The 19,200-nt window shown below is 39.8% G+C and overlaps 2 protein-coding genes across 4 annotated transcripts in view; one reads left to right on the plus strand and one right to left on the minus strand.

Moving 5' to 3' along the window:
- LOC106091630 (ubiquitin-like modifier-activating enzyme 1) overlaps positions 1 to 19,200 on the plus strand; it is a 31,015-nt gene that overhangs the window by 2,379 nt on the left and 9,436 nt on the right. The gene's annotated exons all lie outside the window — the stretch shown is intronic.
- Positions 12,566 to 15,839, minus strand: LOC106091631 (BOS complex subunit NCLN). 2 transcript variants are annotated; one of them, XM_013258214.2, is made up of 7 exons: positions 15,395 to 15,839; positions 14,851 to 14,929; positions 14,673 to 14,781; positions 14,058 to 14,603; positions 13,908 to 13,976; positions 13,195 to 13,638; positions 12,566 to 13,132 (listed from the first exon to the last, which is right to left on the minus strand). In XM_013258214.2, the coding sequence occupies exons 1-7, from the start codon at positions 15,567 to 15,569 to the stop codon at positions 12,764 to 12,766; spliced, it is 1,791 nt and encodes a 596-aa protein (XP_013113668.2). In that variant the 5' UTR covers positions 15,570 to 15,839; the 3' UTR covers positions 12,566 to 12,763. The 2 variants fall into 2 exon arrangements, with proteins under 2 accessions (XP_013113668.2, XP_013113669.1); XM_013258215.2 differs by lacking the exon at positions 13,908 to 13,976.

Raw genomic sequence — 19,200 nt, forward strand, 5'->3', positions numbered from 1 at the left:
AAGGCATATTTTTTAATATTTGTATTTTTCTTTTACATACAGTCTTGGGAGCCTACTGCATAGCACAGCTGCATTTCATATTTAATGCAATTCGGGTCATAACCTGATAGAAATCCCGTATAAACCGCCTAATTTGTTTTTGAAAAAATATTTCACTGAACTTTGCAAAGCGTCTACGATGGAGGGCATAGAAGATCTGGCCCGGCCGAATTAGGTGCTTTTTTGCGTTCTGAATTGAATTAAAGCTGACTTCTTGACTCTTTAGTGGGCACAATTCTTGTTGTCTTTAAAATAGTTTGTTGTGTCTTCATGATTTACATGTTTGCTAGGTTTTGTTCAATTGAAAATTTGCTCATGAACATTACATTTGGGAACAGGGGCAAACTTCTCTCCTGCAGCACGCCGTTCGGACTCGGCTATAAAAGAAGAACCCTTAAGAGTTGAATCGGACGGCACTCATTGATAAGTGAGAAGTTTGCTCCTGTTCCTTAACGCAATGGTTATGGGTAAATATGCAATTTGCTCTCGAACATTAATATCCTATTCAACATTTATCAATTCTAGAAAAAAATAGAAAATACTAAGCTTACTTCTTCAAGTCTCAATTATTCCAATGCATGTTGGCGCTGGGGTTAAGATTTTAGTCGGAGTCGTTGTGCTATCAACTCTCACATTCAGCAGCCAGTGTAATACCGCAGTCATTACAGTGAACAATGTTCTTAATATTGGCGAAATAGGCAGCAAGATCGATAAGGCAGACGTTTAACATATCGCAGATGTCGACAACGTATTGGCCTGAAACCACGATCGAACCATTGTCCCCATATGATACGATCTTGAGGCAGTTTACGGGTGTGAAATATATGGTGGGCAGTGGTTAAACAGTGTACAGGGTTTTGACTTTTCATCCGTAAATGCCAGAGAGGACTAGCGGACAAAAAAATTCGCAAACGAACGGCTACATCTAGTAGCCAAAGAGAGGTTACGGCGATGTCCTCAAATAGCGTTGCATTGGCTGGTTAAATTGAAAGGTTATGATAGATATCAAGAGCTACGGGATGAGATTTGCTGTGATGGCTTCCAAAGCAGTTGTACGCTAATCTAGCTTCGACTTTTGTGGGTAGTTTGGTCCGACCTCTTAGCTGATGGTCCAGCACTACAAGCTAGCCGACACGAATTGTTACCAATACAAAGCACCACATTTGTATCTTGTATGAAAATATTTTTTATTGACCCCCAATGAAAAAAATGTGTGAAATTAATCTAGTATTCAGAATCCAAATATTATGCCTTGACCATTATTGTGAGTCGTTCAAAAAAAAACTAATTGCAAGCTGGACGAATATAATAGTCTGGTATTTTGGGCCATTCCCATGCAATGGCATAATATTTTTTATCTAGTCCTTACCTTGCTCTCTAAAATAGAAAAGTCCATCGCCATGGCAACTGGTGAATTTTTATTGTCAAATATAACCATTTTTGTTCTAGAATGGAAATTTGCTGTGGAGGCCATCGTAGCAGATAGGTGGGCATCAAATTCATTACTCTAAGCATACTTTCCAAAGCTATAGACCGACTCGTAAAACAAGAACCCAATAGTACCAAGTGTAACACCGAATTTTTTCTACCACTTCTGGTACGATTTCATTCCTTTAAATCTCTTTTTCAAAGACGGTAACCGTTTGCGCTAAATTTTATAATTCTAACACTCTCTTACATGCGGTTAGCAATCTCTTACATACAGTTCCTGTACGTATGTGGAAATGGCGATCCTTATCAAGTTCTTATAGGAGAGCAAGCTAGCTCCTGTGTTTACGACCGATCGCCGCGGGAACATGATAACTCGGCTTGTCATATTGAGCATCACAGAGACTCAGTATTTAAGCAAGAGTCGGTGCCGCCCGGCCTTTCACTGAGACTCTCCCTCGCAGATTGTCCGCTACTTCGTACGAAGCATATCACTATCCGCAACCTTTGGACGAGCCCAGTAGCTACCAGCTAAGCTACTCATGACAACGAAGAACACCACTTCAATCCCATGGCAGCCGGTTGTATGTACCGGATTGACCCGATGAATTCCTTCACCACCTACACCACATAGATTGGAGATCAAAGTTTCAGGCTGTGTGGTGCTTATAGTTATCCCGTGCCGGGCACTATTTCATTTCATTTTCATTTCATTTATTAACCAAATATGTAATATAAAGCCAATAAGGCCCATAAAATAATTACATACAAACATTTCAGTAACCTGAGTATAACAGATAATTAAATTCATTTCTTAACATAATGAGGTACTTTATTATATTTACCTAATATTTGGCTCCCCAGCCATTAAAAATAAAGAATATAAAAGAAATCCAAATGGAAGAGAGCGATAAATAGAAAGTGGTCCAACAAAGTGCACAAGAATTAAAAAAAAGCGCAGCTATATTTAAAAATAGTGCAGCTTTGAAAATCCGATGTAAGAATAGAACAAGGAGAAAAAAATTAACCATCAGCAAAAGAGTTATAAAAAAGCAAAAGAGTTTTGTACTTTTGAGTACCTATGTATGTACCTCTTTTGATTTTTTTTTTCGTGCATCGTATATGTGAACCAAATTCAGTTCCGACAGTAAAGTACCAAATTTGTACCATCGAATAATTGGTTATTTTGTCATTCCATTTGCAAGACGTCGATTTATGCATACATATTCAACTCTACAAACAACCCCGTTGAAATCACTGCAGTCTATAAAAAATTAGGCCTATATTTTCAACCCTACAAACAACGCTGTTGAAATCACTCTACAGCTTATAAATAAAACGGGCATAGTTCAAAGATGGCCTATATCATATATACAGATTAAAAATTCCTGTGCTCATAAAGGTCGTATTTTTGAATTGATGCCGATGAACAACAGAGTTTGCATACAGCTATCTCCCGATTTAAGGTATTGAGCCCTTTACTACCCGATTTCGAATTTACAATGAGTCGCATAATACCCCTCCAAAACACGAGTATGGATCAAATCTATCTGACTATATTTTTGTTTGTAGCTGACATATAACACGATCTTTAAGCCCAAGGTCAAATTGGTACTTTCATAAAAAAAATGTTTTTATACTGCACTTCTTACGAATACACAGAAATGACATGAAGTGAAATAATGGGAAAAACAGTTGGAAAAACCTACCAAAATTTGAGATACTACCAACCTACCAAGAGAAAAATCTACCAATTTTGGTAGTAACCTACCAGAAACGGCAACACAAGTTAAGGAAGCAATTTTATTGGTTGAATTGAATTGTATTGTGTATATAAATCCAAATAACAGGAAGATTTTCTTTGCAAGTATTGTTCATTGCCTTATGGGTATCAGGCCTATATACATACAAACAAGTACTTTAGTATAAAATCTCCAGACGAATTTGAATGTTCTAAAGTTGTGACATTTTTTGTTTAATTTTAAAACTTCCGCTGATGGTACTGTAGTCAATATTTGGTCTGTTTTGTTTGCCCTAGCGGATTCAATTAATGTTGTCTTCATAATGCTTTTTATCTGTAAAGTCTAATGGGGTTGGCTTGGACTCAATTCATCCCACATTTTTAAAAATTATACTGTCAGATATTTCGCCATGTTTGACACATTTTTTTTTAAAAATATATTAAGTACAAGTTACAATAACATGCAGACGCAAAGCAAACGCAAGTCGAAAAACTACCAAAAACTATAAGGAAATCAAAAGTTTAGGAATCAGGAATAAGTAGTTCATGACGCCTATGACGCTGAACGCCTGGGTTCGAATCCTGGCGAGACCATCAGAAAAAAATGTTTCAGCGGTGGTTTTCCCCTCCTAACGCTGGCAACATTTGTGAGGTACTATGCCATGTAAAACTTCTCTCCAAAGAGGTGTCGCACTGCGGCACGCCGTTCGGACTCGGCTATAAAAAGGTGGCCTCTTAAGCTTAAAACTTGAATCGGACTGCACTCATTGATATGTGAGAAGTTTGCCCCTGTTCCTTAGCGGAATTTTCATGGGCAAAATTTGCATTACAATTTGCATGAGGCGGGTTTATATCACGAGGATAGGGTAAGTAAAGGTAAAGACGATATCTCCCACGGCACACAAGAGTAGTTGCATGAATAAATGAATCGTTCATGATTCTCGGGTGGATAAGAGAAATCCTGCTCTCCAAATGAAATGGTTGTTGTTGTTGTAGCAGTGTGTTGTACACTGAGGCGGCAGCCATTGCCGATGAAGGAATTCATCGGGTCAATCCGGTACGTACAACCGGCTGCCATGGGATTGCCCCATGAACTGGGTTTATATGATATTGAAGGGCAGGGTATTTAGTACACCAAAGGCCTCAAACAGGAAGATTATGACTAGAAGAACACCAAAAAGAGGGGCTTTATCTCCTACTTTAAGGCTCTTGTTTATTAATGGAATTTTCGAATGTTTTGAAGAGCAGAGGGCGAAAGTTGGTGCCTGCAAGGATGGTGTTATCTTTGTGGGTGGCTGATGTCCTTATAGTATTACAGACATGTTTCATTATGCATATATGATGTTGTCAATATTGGATGTGGCTAATGTGCTTGGCTTAAAACCAGAAATACTCAGCTGATACTGTTCATCAACTCGGTTTGTTCAGGGGAGTTGTCCTGGAAAGGGTAGAGCTACCGCTCTCACTAAAGATAGGGGTCTTAACCTGCCATTGAAATAGTAGCAAAATCAAAACAAAAATAAAAAAATTGTACTAAACTGTTCGCATGACCTCACTTTATAAGTGCATCTTGGGCATTGGGTAGCGATTGAGGTTGCTAGACGCATGCCATTCAATCCACCCACCACAGCAGCAATCAAAAAAACTAAATTTATAAAATTTTCATTTTGAAGCAAGGCGTATTAATAAGGTGGCCGCACTGGCGAATTGCTACATCAAAGCAGCTTTGGGAACTCGATATCCCAAAATTTGTAAACAAGGAGAAGAACATTTTAAATATTTGCCGTGACATTTCAAATTTGATTCGACCAATCAGAGTGTCAGAGTTTTAAAAATGTACAAAACTCCCATAGCTCTAAAGGCTTAACGCACAAACCCACCAAGATGGCAGGTTTAAATAGGTTTTACTGGGATATGGAAGCGGTAAATAGCTGAGTGAATGCCTTTAACCTACCACGACAGACCAGGTTAGTTCTGGCTCAATTTCAATGGGCTGGGATAGATTCCAACTTCCTAGACGTGTGTCTCGTTTGCAACCAGAAGGACCCCCTGATTTAAGTTCATAATATGTTGATGGGCAGGGTAGTTAGCGTACCACAAGCAAAGGGCTCAAATAGAAAGATTGATCAATCACCAGAAGGAGGGGGTTTGTACTCCTTTTTAAAACTTTTTAATATCTGGGATTTTCTGATCATTTGAAAATTAAGGGTTTAAAGTTTATTGACTACGAAGACGGATGACGATGTCATTATGGTGTGTGGTCGTTTAAATGGCATATGGTGTGCGGCAAAGATTGGACACTGCACTTGACCTAAACCCCCGAAAGATAATGTTGGCGCTATTCACCAATATGAGGTATCTTGGTTTGTTAAGGTGACATTTCCTAGATGGAGTGGAGGTGCCGTTCAATCTACTGACAAGGATTCTGAAAAACCATTGCAATATCAGGACTTTGGCGTCACGCTGCACACATGGAGAGTCGGACTTACACAAGATTTGTGGGTATGAGACGGTTGATCACCTATTGTGGCACTACCTTGAAATTACAGAGGTAGGCGCAGGATTATGGCTAAACGAAAACCTTTTTCCTTTCTAAATTATCTTCCAACTTTTCACTACTATAGAGGCTTGAAATGACAGATTGGAGGGAACTTTTCCAGTTCACCAGGCCCCCATTATTGTCATGGATGTCGACTACTTATCTTCTTCATTCTAATGTCTGGCATTGAACTACAGTAAATAATATGTGTTCTTCTCCGATTTTTTAATCTTTTTCGGTGGCGACACAATGGACCTAAGTTTCCTGAGTGAAGTTTTATAACCTCAGCTTAAGAACCTAACAGCAGCTAACTCAAAAATATTCTTATAAAGTTTTTATTTTGAGGTTTATATGTTTGTAAGGCGAATTCAAAAATTGATTGATGCGGTCATCTGATAAATACGCCTTTGAAAAATTGTTATGTCAACATTCGTTTCATAACTAAAATTTTTTATTTTTCATAATATATGGGTATGAATGTTTGTGTTAAATTAAATATTTAGTATGACATTGATTTGTCCTTGTGTAAGAGGTCATTTTAAAGTATTCGTGACATAGAATCCACCCAATTTGTTAGGGTTGCCATGTGAATTTTGTACTATTTCGTCATTATCGCATGTTTCAAGTTCCTGGTATGGCTTGTAGTTTGCAAAAACCTTTACAGATAGTATACTCCAGAGATCTTCAAAGTGATTCAAAGCGGGGTCCGTGGCGGGTCAGTATTGTAAAGATACGTTTCTTAATCTAAAATATGCATTTTCAACCTTTCATCATGGAGGCATCTATTGTTTTATGAAAAAGTCCACATAATTCCATTATGTTTTTGTTTAGCAATTTTTTATATAATTCTGCATTCATTTTGGTTTGAACAATGCATATTTGTAACTTTCCAAGTGTTCCAAATGCACCAAATACAAAAAGAGATCCGTGCCCATGGTTTTTGGTTGCAGCACTCTTATCGAGGGTGCCGAGAATCCCCTCCAATATTTGTGATGACCATCGGATCCATCAATATTGAAGTCTATTCCGTCACCAAATTATACAAATCGAATTCTTCCCCCCAAAATTTGTATTTTTCAGCAATCAAAATTCGTATGTCTTTATGGCGCTGAGTTATAGAAGTGTTGGAACCTTGATTTGGTATAAAATACCAACATATTTGCTGGATATATTGTATGGAAGCAGATAGATCCAATTCGTATTATATTTGTCTCCAACTTCTGTTTGCAATAGCTGCTAGTTGTCGATGGTTTGTTTTATGAACAATTTGAAATGTATGGAAATTATTTTTTAATTTTTTCATTAAAATCAAGTATACATTTTGTTAGGTTCTCCCGGTTTAAATATGTCATGTATCCACCATAGAAGATTTTCCTAAGTTTTTCAATTTTATTAGCACTCCGTTCCGAGTCGGAAACTAAAAGGAGGTCCCTTATCATTGACCTTAAAGTATAATCGGGCGGCACTCTATGATGTGCAAGAAGTCTTCTGCCTGTTCCTTAATAGAATGTTGTTGTTGTAGCAGATGGGGTTCGTTCACAGGGATCTGAGTCTGAGTCGAGTGGGTCTGGTCGGGCAGTTAAACAGGTGACGTGTATCGTGCGGGACATACATCTTGCACGTCGGCATCAATCCTAGTTCTGTGAGAATTGAGGCGGCTACATCTGCCGGAACGTAATTGAGCCAGAACCACTCTGGTTTGCCGAGCGGTCGGACTACATTCACCCGGTAGCCAATTACCGCCTCTGCTACCGTGTCTGCATGAATTTTGTTCAGCATGATGATTTGGATGGTTTCTGCGATAACAGCCCAAAAGGTATTGCTTAGACAGCATGTAGTTATGTCTTCGCACTGGTAGGATCTTAGTGTCCTGATGGAGGTGGTCCACATGAGAACTGAGGAGACAGCCCGTCGCAGTTCGGAGGGCGGCATTCTGACAGATCTGAATATTATTCCACTGCGTGTCACAAAGTTGACGTGACCACACTGGCGCTGCATAACTTACCACAGACCGGCCAATTGCTTTGTACGTGGTCAACAAGGTTTCTTTGTCTGCACCCCAAGTGCTGCCAGGGAGTGACTTGGGGACCTTGTTTCTACTTTTGACTTTATTGCAGATTGCTGTGGCATGTGGGGAGAAAGTGTAGGAGCTGTCAAATGTGACGCCAAGTATTTTGGGACACTTGATGGTCGGAATCATTTCTCCATCGACCATCACAGTCAGCTCAGTATTCACCTCACGCGTATTTGTAGTGAACAGTGTGGCTGAAGATTTGCTGGCAGATATCTTCAGATTTCTTGCAGCGAAATATGAGGCAAGCTCGTTGAGGTAGACGTTCAACCTATCGCAGATGTCATCAATGGGTGGGGGCCTGATGCCATGATCGTACAATCGTCCGCATATGATACGATCTCTATGCCGTCTGGAGGGGGTGGAATGGAGGATAGGTAGAGGTTAAACAGTGCCGGAGATATCACCTCACCTTGGGGAACTCCCTGTTTCAATCTACGGTGTTGGTGTTGGTGTTGGTGTACTTCTTATCCCTAAATTCCACAAATGACTGGCGACCACACAGATAATTCGCGACCCATCGTTTCAGGCCTGGCTGGAGGGACGTGTTGGCGATGTCCTCAAATAATTTGGCATGGTTGGCTTCGATAGGTCCAGTGCCACGAGGACCGTCCTATCACATGGCCTGGGTTGATTGAAGCCACGGCAAATGTGTGTGGTGATGGCATGCAAAGCTGTTGTTGTGCTGTGCAGTCTCCGAAATCCATGTTGATGCTCGGCGAATGGAAATTCCCCTACGAGGCTCGGGAGGAGTAATGCCTCAAGCGTCTTTGCCACTGGTGAGAGAAGGGAGATCGGTCTGTACGACTCCCCCAAACTCGGGTCTTTTCCAGGCTTCAGTAGCGGGATCACTCTGCCCATTTTCCAGACATCGGGAACTATAAGAGTGTTCAATGACAGGTTGAGGACAGTGGTAAGGTACTCAACTCCAGGTGAATCCAGATTCTTCGGCATCAAAGCAGAGATTCCGTCGGGGCCCAACGCCTTGGAGGATTTGGCGCCACGGATGACATTCGTAACTTCGCCCACGGCAAATTGTGATGGCTGTTCATCGGCTCGGAGACCACGAATACGGCGAATGGCTCTCCTCCTTGCTCTGTCTCTCTCGGGATGCACAATAAATTGACGGTTGAACAACCTGGCGCATCTCTTCGGATCAGTCACGGTTATCTCGCCAAAAGTGACTGAGGTCCTGTCGTCCCGTCTACCGGGGTTCGAGAGTGACTTAACAGTGCCCACAGTTTGCCTACACCGGTGCCTAAGTTACATTGCTCCAAGTGTTCCAGCCACAAATTCCCCTTATGTTCGTTGACTACCCTGTTTATTTCCAGATTCAGCTCGCTGATTCTGGGGTCAGCGGGGTCCATAGCACGAATCTCATCACGCTCGTCTGCGAGTACCACTGCTTGCGCCGGGATATTGGGTCGCACTTGGGGTATTCGACCGGCTGGTATAAAGCGAGCGGCTGCTGCGTTAATGATGTCTCGGAATTTGCTCTCGGCCACAAGCACATCAGAGGGGGGTGGCAGTTCACTGAAGCGGCGATTGGTATACTCTCTGAAGCCAGTCCAATCGACCTTCTTATAATTGATAAACGTCCGGCGCTCAGAGGTTATGAAGTCGGGTGGTCGGTCGATGGTGAGAATTATGGGGAGGTGGTCTGACCCCAAAGAGATGACGGCTTGCCAGGATACGTCACTCAGGAGATCAGGGGATGCAGTTAAGATGTCTGGCGAGCTGCTGCACCTCCTCGTAATCCTAGTGGGGCATCCTAATTCACCGTTCAAAACGTGAAGCTATCTATCTGCTTTGTTAAAGCTATGCCACGCTGGTCGTTACTTAGGGGAGAATGCCATGACGTGTGATGCGCATTAAAATCCCCCAGAACCAGACGATTATGGCCAGATAGCAACCCACTTATGTCGGGGTTGTAAGCCTGGCCATTAATCGGGACACAGCTACCAACCGGCGGTATATACACGTTGTATATCTCTATCTCGGCAGTACCAGACCTGACTGCTACCCTCATACATTCCATGTAGGGGTCATTAGCGTCAAGCCCAGGCGAGATAGGTCTATACTGCACGGAATGGTGTATAACGAAGGCCAATCCCCCACCTCCATTCCTTGAGCGATCCTTACGTAGCACATTGTAACCGTGACAACTGTGCAAGCTGCAGGTGTTGGTCAGCTTTGTCTCCTGGATCGCTGCGATCTCATCGATCTTGCCACGCAGTCCGTTGCAGTTTAACTGCAAGAACGATACACTTTCCGGCACTGGCCTGGCAATAGTAGGTCTAGGATGCTGTCGTTGCATAAATTGCCTTACGGGAGAGGTCGGGGGGGTCACATAGTCCGACGACGAGGACGCCGAAGGCGACGACGACGACGCTTGTGACCCACTGCTGGCTATGTTCGCACAGCACCTTGCGACATAACCAGTATGACTGTACTCCCGTAGTGAAGTTAGGCCAGAGCAAGAACGGAAATGTACCCACTCCATGCACCGGTTACACCACACCGACACCGTCCGATGATAAAGGCGGTTCTGGCAAACGGAACAGAACCAGGGTCCGGGGTTCTTTTCAATCCCGGCACGGACCAGAAGCGTGCGAAGAAGGCACTCCGGGATGTGCCTCTCCCATGACGAAAAAAGACGAACACGTACACGGAGGCGGCCTTGCCGACGAGGATTCCATCGGGTCAATCCAGTGCGTACAACCGGCTGCCATGGGATTGAAATGTTCGTGGGCAATTATTCAAAGATATTTGGCGGCCGTCCAAGAGAAGCGGCCGCAGCCCGGAAATATCGATTAGATCTTCAAGTTCTAGCACCATAAAAGTAGGCCTTTAGATAAAGCGACCTATCAGGCAACCCACCACGGCATTTATGACGACGAAGGAGAAGCAAACCTCTATATTACGATTCAGCCACCTTAACTCTTTTTGGCAAGGGAAAGCGCCAACATGCAGGATGTGTGCCCCGCATGCAACCAGGGACTACACAACACAATCTATTTACCTGTCCACCAGATCACTCTGGAAGCATCTAATTTTGCCAACGATTGTTGGATGAAGACGGAAAGTTGTTATCACAACACAGACAAGCTGGTGACAAGCTGTAGGCCATAATTGTGCACCATTCAAATACAAAAATTAAAACAAACATTACAAAAGCCCCACTAAACATGTTTGTAAACTTTTTTTAGCAACCTTAATAACTTCTTTTTGCTTATTTTTCCATGTTATGTTCTTTTTTCCAAAAAATAATACTCAATTGTTTAGCCACAATAAAATAGCTGAAGCAGACAGCTGTTTTCGAAATTCCCACTTCCCATTCAATCAGAATAGGAGGATTTTATTCGAGGGAGAAATTAATTCCCTGGAGTTTATTCCCAGGGAGTTTTCAAAATTGGGCTGAATATATATATTTTCTATGGAAATTTTAAACTTCCACAGAAATTAAGAGTAAAGGTACATTGAATGAAGTTAAAACAAGGATGTAAAGCCGCAACATTTTTTGCACTTATAATTCATGGACTGCAAAACAATTTTTGTTTTAGCCACATTTTCATGTAGACGTGGCTTTCCTCGTCAATCTCCTGTAGGCGAGCAAGATCATTCCGGTCCAAAGGACTGATCGCTGCGAGAACAGGGCCATTGGTTATTTAAAGGCGCCAATAACTCGCCTTGTCCTGTGGAGTATTACAAGCACTCAGTATTTAAGGAAGAGCATGTGCCGACCGGCCTCTTTTTGAGACTATCCATTCGATAACGCTGATTGACCGCGACTACAGTTGCAGCTACTCCGTATACGAAGCATTCCACTATCCGCAACTTGTGGACGCGCTCGGTAGCTCTAAGCTGAGCTTCTCCTGATGACGTTGAACACTCAATCTCATGGCAGCCGGTTGTACGTACCGGATTGGCCCGATGGAGTTCTTCATCGGCAAGGGCTGCCGCTTCAGTGTATAACACACTGCCACAACAACAAAACGATGAACACTACACAAATCGGAGCTCAGAGTTCCAACCCATTTGATGTTCATCTCCATCCTATGCCGGATTGATTACCCGCGTCTGTAGTTACAGGTACTCCATATATGAATCATTCCCCTATTCGCAACTTCTGGATGCACCCGTTAGCTCTCGGCTGATTTTCTCGTGATGACGATGAACAGCACACAATTCGAAGCTCAAAGTTTCAACCCGTGTAGTTGTTGTAGTGGTGGCAGTGAGTTGCAAACTGAGGCGACAGCCCTTGTTGATAAAAGAATCCATTGTGTCAATCCGGTGCGTACAACCGGTTGCCATGAAATTGCCCGTGTGGTACTCATAGTCATGTCGTGCTGGTATACTTTCTTGACAATGAGTTCCAATTATCGTGTTGTTGTTGTAGCAGTTTGGTGTTTTACACCGAGATGGCAGCCCTTGCCGATGAAGGATTCCATCGGGTCAATCCGGCACGTACAACCGGCTGCCATGGGATCGCCACTTATCGTGTTTATAATCTAAACTTTGTTAACCTATCGGCTCCTATTGCCTTGTTATTCTTTAGGCAAGTAACTGTTACGTTGACTATGCAATATATGTTAATTCTCTTCCCTCATCAGAGATTGATTCTGTCGTTTCCTCGTCGTCGTTAGTCAAAATTTAGCCATAGCAAAATGGAGATTTATGTGTTTTTGTCTCCCTTCCTATATTCCAATCTTCTATTCCACTTTACCCTCCAAAAAGTAAACGACAATTTAATATTACTCTCCAACTTCATTTATTTATAATTTCATTTTCTTTTACTTTAAAATACATTAAATTTTCCTTTCGCACTTGCACAAAATTCTCTAAACTATAAACGCTAGATGTCATCAAAAAAACAATTGCAATTATGTATATTTTATTACATGGCGGCTGTGGGCCTAAACTTTGTTGCCGCCCATTGGCTTGATTAGTTAGTCTTACTTTTATTACGTTCTATATGGTTGTAATGAGTGGGAGATGATTCAGGGGTTTGCAGAGACAATTTACAAAATACCTGATACATATTTGGGAAATATTGGATAACAAAGTAAACTGAGAATAAGTAGGCGCAGATTAAGATCGTTAAGAATAAATCAAATACAGCAGGCTTTACTCGATACACATTTAGAGTGGCATAAGCGCCTTCGTAAAGCATAAAATCGGGTTCGCGGGCATCTGGCTTCTCATAGATAAGTTTGACGTTCTTAAGGTACTTTTCAAATGCGTTCTTAAGGTCATTATTGTTCAGGGCCGATTGTAGATTTAAGTACGACTTGATAAGTTTAGGAGAAATTTGCTGAAAGAAAGAAACATTTTACGAAAGACCATCTTAGCAGTATGACGTGAGTGAGTACATACCATGGTACCTGCGAACACCTCTAAGTCATCACTGCCTTCTGCATTGGCATTATCACCATATATATACCTAGCCAGGGCTTCAGCAATAATTTTGGCCTTAAGTTGAGCACGCTCTAATATCTCCTCTTCGTTGTCTTTGAAAATGGTGGTACGTGTGGGGTGTTTTGGCGATTTCAATGAGGATAAGGTGAATGCTGATAAACGCTTGATGCTGAAGCGTTCGTGTTGCCAAGCCAATTGTTGATCGGCTAAATTGATTTTTTTGTGTACACCTTCAATGGTGACATTGCGATATTTTTGTCCAGCCTTTTTTAAATGTTTGAAGAATGCATTCGTTGGAGTATTTTCTTTAGGTGGTTTAGAAACGTGCATAAATAGCTGATGATCTTCGTCGGCGTTCAAAGCTTGTGTCACAGTATCTAAACACAAAACAAAGTCCACATTCTGTTTTGAAGGTAAAAAAAGCAAAATGGAAAAATCGTGTGAATAATTAGAAATGCCAAAGTAACTGGGGGGGGGGAAATGGAGAAAGTTGTTAAGCGTACAACAAAATATAAATGCCATACAAAAGTTTGAGTTTGCGAGCATATATTCCATAATCTACTGTAAATGAAAAGGCTTTGGTCTAAAAAGTTGAAAATTTCAACTCTATATCGCATATCGCTCTCTAGCCAACAATTGGATAATTTTTTACTTTGAGAAATGAATCAAACCTCTTCCAATATGTCAGTGTGATTTCCTCGAATAATAATAGAACCGGTTATCGAAAAAATATCATCGTACTTTAAAGCAACAACAAACGTTAGTCAACAGACAGATTACATTTTGGTATTTACACACTTAGATTTGTTTAGTCTACATACCTGTAATTGGACATTTTCGTCCAGCCATTTTTTCACCCCTTGGAAATTTAGCAAAGGCCCTGACTCGGATAATAAGAACAAGAGACGGTATTTCGGTGCAGCATTAGGAGTATTGTGCATTTTGCTAAATAAATCAGCCAACGCCATAAGGACGGCCGCATCAGCATTCAGAGGAGACTCATTGTAAAGGCCAAATGTGTTTAGATGACCTGCAACGATTATCAGAGGCAATTTGCTGTTCAATTGCTCTTCGTTGGCCTTGTTTAATTTTGTTGGGGCCAACTCTCCTTGTACTATGGAGATTTTGCTGTTTTTGTTGTTGGCATGACTAGCACCAGTTACAATGATTTGATATCCATTGGCCGAAATTGAATTGAATACTTCATTCAGCGCCGAATCGCTGCGAGCATTTTTCTGCTTATTCGAGGATGCAGCATTTCGACTTATATCGTTAACGATTTTCTCCAATTCATTGTTGTGCTCGGAAAAGTACACGGGCACAGAAATAGATTGAGACATCATGGCTTGTTCCAGCAAATTGAGATGCTAAAAGATAGAACATGAATTCAATATAATCTCCATTGAGGAAAACATACTTTCTGACAACAAACTAACCTCTTTGTCCTCACTGTTCATAGAAGAAATGTTTTGTGGCAAAAGCAAGACCAAACCTCCAGCTTTTTGTCTTATCTCCTTGAACTGGTCAATGGTCACATCTTGGAATCTAAAATTGTAATTGGGTCCAATGTAGTAAACATTGATTTTTTTGTAGGTATTTAGCAGCAACACTTACTTGGCAACCACACAATGCCTGGACGTGCTCCAAGTGTATAAGGATTTTGCCTCCAAGGATAGAGCAGAAGCTCTACAACCTAGACAGAATGACCAGAATTGTAAATTACAAAATAAATATAGGCGGGAAATGGGGCCAAAGCTTCGGTGTCTTGTGTGAGAGGTGTTTATTTATGGTGAGGGCTTATCTTAAACTTTAATCATTTTTTTCCATCTCGATAACGTTAATAACTCTTTCAACAACTAATACATTCAAACTTTTGTATTGGATACATACGTAACCATCGCCGAACTTAGTCTTCTTCCAATGGTATGTGACATGTATGCTAGAATGTCAGTCTTGCATCGTGCGGGCTAATTTCATTAATTAGAGACCAACAAACGCACACTCGAACGCATGCAAAAGTGTGTGGATATTGCTCACCGCATTTTACACAACCAAAGGCAGAGCACCACCACTACAACCCCTCTTAAAACACTAAAAATAAACGCGCGTTGACCACTTTAGGTCACCACTTCCATCGCCTTGGCAGACCAAAACTTACCATAAGATACGCCATTCACATCGAATTGGGACATACGTTGAACCGTAAATTCACTGGAGGCAAGGACAGGATTAGCTGAGCAAATGATTAATATTGGTAGTGCCAATAGCAAATAGTAGGGCAATCCACCTCGGAAGATATCCGCAAAATTGTCTGCATCTTCAAAAAGGGCCATCTTTTTTTCCGTCTATGGTATGGCAGTGTGCTGCAGTACTACCAAAGCAGACAATCTTGGCTCGATAGCAATTTCTTGTGGTTCTTGCGTCGAGTAAATTATAAATCTATCTTGTCTACTGTCTGTTCTGTTTGCCCCACTTTGCTGACACTTTCATTGATGATTATTAATTTAATTAAATGTTTCTTGTCAGCCTATGAAATATTATGCAGGTGTGGATATTTTTCTCTTCTTGTTCTTTCACCGGTCTGCACGTTAGGGCTACTAAATGGGTACTCGAGTACACGAGTTATTCATTCACTCATTCATGGTTGCCCTAATTTGCCAGCAGTAGCTTAGTCATTCAATGGTGTTGCCGGATGCTTTTGCGTGTTAATGTGTGAAACTGACTGACTTGACACATTATGGTAGATGTTACCAATTTAATGCTATGACAAAGTGGGGAACGCTTTTCGCATAGTCTGAGTTGTTTGAACATAAACAACCGTTCACAAAAATTTACTAATGATGCATTAAAGTGAACAATAGTTATTAAACGACTATTGTAAAATAAACCCACTTTAGCATTTCGTATTCAAAAACCTACAATAGCAGCTGAATACATAAAGTGCGATTATTTATTTTGCTTTGGCAACCCTATGCCTTTTTAGTGTTATTGTTGGTACTATGTTCGTTTTTCACCCCCTTTTTCACGATTACTTTGAAACGTTACGAAAAAAAAACAATGAAAAAATAACAATTTTGTTAAAATATTGCCATAAGTAATGAGGGAACGTCCGTCCAACTGAATGAAATCGGCAAAATTTTCTGCTTTAAAATCTATTATCTAAAAGAAAATCCAGCAAGAAATATCGCGAAAAGCGAATATAGTACCAGCCTATAGTGCCGAAAAAATGGTTATTGCTTCGGTTTTGTGACAGTAGGTTCCAGATATTATCAAACTTAATTGTTTAACAATTATCAAAAAAAGAGGCAATTCACTATAAACAAATGCATTGTTCTTGCCACAAGCAACTGTGATAATAAGCAGGCAATTTTAAACATAAAATTATCTATTATTTTTATAGACCGGTGCAGAGTCTGATGTTTGGTTTGTTTTATTTAGTTTGCATCACTAAAATAGAGTACGGCTATTTTATTACAAAATCACAAAATTTGCACAAATAGCCACCCGAACATCTTAAATTGCAATGCATTATAACCATCGCATCTCAAGAACAACTTTTTTAATGAATTCAATATATTGCAATAGATTTGCAATCAGCTGATTCACACTGTCAAAAACAATTGTAGACACCAATAAAAAATTTTTATTTTTTGCTTTTGCTATTTAGGACTTTCATGGCTATGTCCGCTCCTAATTTCGGTTATTTGAATTAGGCACATAAAGAAATTGTTTTTGTCAAATTTTTTAAAATTTCGTTAGGAGATCTTTTTCCAAAGTTCTCTTTGTTTTTTTTAAACATTTTTAACGAAATATTGTTTTAGAACACGTACACGATATTGGATAATATTATTTTGCAAGCGTATGCAGATTATCAATAAAACTGAGTATTCTGTTTAGCTTTTGGAGTGGAATGCTGTCAAACTTCATATAAAATAACGTCGGCGAAACGTTGGCTAAAAATAGGCGGAAAAGTAGTACTCCGCTTATAGTAAGAAAAATGAATCGTTTTTATTTATTTGAGAAAATATATATAAAATAGAGAAAATAAAAAGTGCAGATAAAGAAACGTGTTTTGGTATGGAAACAAAATCATTTGATTGCTGTCAAATTTCGAATGCGAAATAAAAATTTCAGTGGCTATTCCGAAAGCATAATAGAATACCAGCCCTAAATGAGGTTATTACATATAGGGTTAAAGGAAGTCAGGGCTTACAATAACTTTTCTCACTGAACAAAGCTTTTTTAAACCCTTAACAGGCTATTAAAGGTTTGTGAATACTGTTTTTGGTGCAAATGCCCATTAGTAATTTATAAAACCTCCATAATTTTTTGTGAATATGGCTGAAAATATACAACAAAGGTAAAATTTAATAAGTTGAGGTCATTACAAATATTACTATTACTTTTAAATCCCTTGTACATCCATAAGGTAGAATCATGCGGCCGGCTTAGTATAATTTTTTTCACTTTGTTAGTTTTGATTTTGTAAAAACTTTTTATTAGCCGGTACTAGGCTCGTTTTTCACCGTTGAAACCCCTTGTTTTTCGCTATTAATTGTTTGAAACACTACGCAAATAACAATGATAAAAAAAAACATTTTTATATTTTACCATAAGTAATATAAGGGAATGTCCTATAGAATGAAATCAGCAAGTTTTTTTGTTTCTATGCATAGGATAGTACCTCCCAAATGTCGAAAGGAGTAGGAGGGGATAATAACCACCGGCGTCCATCGTCACAGGCGGTCTTGCTAACATCTACCTAACAGTGGCCTTAATTAAATAGTTCAAATACAGAAACGCCTACAATAAATATTTTACACTTTAAAAAACGTGTATTCAGGATGTATCAGTCTTATAATAGTTTAAAAATGCCCTTTCGGTCTAACTTGAAATTTATCAGTTTTTAAAGCTTCATTTATAATACGACTAAGAATTTCCCACTAGAATCCGCAAAATTTTATTATATGGCAACTTTGTTCATACTTTCTTAACCTCAATAAAAAAAGTAACCAAATAACCACTCATGTGACGGATGCGAAATCTTTATTTCATTGAAATAGATACATAAATTGCATGCGGTGGTTGGTCGCTTTATTTTAATAAGCTTTAAAATATGATAACTTTGTTTTCGATGGAATAAGAATTTAGGATTTATAATCTTGCAATGTTGTGAAAATTGAACAAAAATTATACAGCCTATAGTAGAAAAGTTGCTGATAAATAGCGGCTACAATTTTTCCACTATGTAAACTTTAGTATTAGTTATGGCATCGCAAGGCGAATAAATTGTCTCAAAGTAAGGGCAATTTAATGTAAGCATTTTTTTTTCTATCCCAATCCAATCCCCTTGCTTGTATAAACATTGTGAACATAAGTTGGTACTTACATATGTGTCCGTTTTTAAAATCGCATTGCCAGATTGATAAAAAACCGTATACCATTCAGATACGTTATCAATAGTAGTAACGGTAATGATTGAAATGAAGCAGGAACTACACAAGTATGTAGTGGGATTTTCAAAGACAAATTTTTATAGCCTATACCATAAGTAGAGTCCGTACATTCATGCAAAATCGTCTATTATTTTTAAAAATTTCAATTCCGCAAGTATAAATACAATATACCATTCGATTCTGCATAAAAATCCAGACTTGAACCAAAAGTTACAGTCATAAAACTTATATTCTTCCTTTTCTCCCTAATGTTCGATGTCCGCTCGCCTATATACTCGTAACTTTCTTATGATTCGTGAACAGTTTATAGCTTAAACTGTTTATCAACCCAGCCCATGTATCAGTTCGCCCACAATTTCGTTTCCAAGCACACGACTATTCAGTAAGCACAGAAGTTTTAGCGATTGCCCTGTCGTAGATTAACAGTCAAACTCACTAAGGCTGTGTCGCTCAAATGAACATTTTTCAACCTGGGCCAACATTTAAAAAGTTTCCAAAATATAGAAAA

This window comes from Stomoxys calcitrans, chromosome 5 (assembly GCF_963082655.1).
Source record: "Stomoxys calcitrans chromosome 5, idStoCalc2.1, whole genome shotgun sequence".
NCBI lineage: Eukaryota > Metazoa > Arthropoda > Insecta > Diptera > Muscidae > Stomoxys > Stomoxys calcitrans.

Excerpts from the sequence above, each read along its gene's own strand:
- LOC106091631 (XM_013258214.2), bottom strand. The coding sequence starts at position 15,569 with ATGGCCCTTTTTGAAGATGCAGACAATTTTGCGGATATCTTCCGAGGT. Across the intron at positions 14,930-15,394 it reads TGTGAATGGCGTATCTTATG|GTTGTAGAGCTTCTGCTCTA; the intron begins GTAAGTTTTGGT and ends CATTCTGTCTAG. Across the intron at positions 13,133-13,194 it reads AGGTGTTCGCAGGTACCATG|CAAATTTCTCCTAAACTTAT; the intron begins GTATGTACTCAC and ends TCTTTCTTTCAG.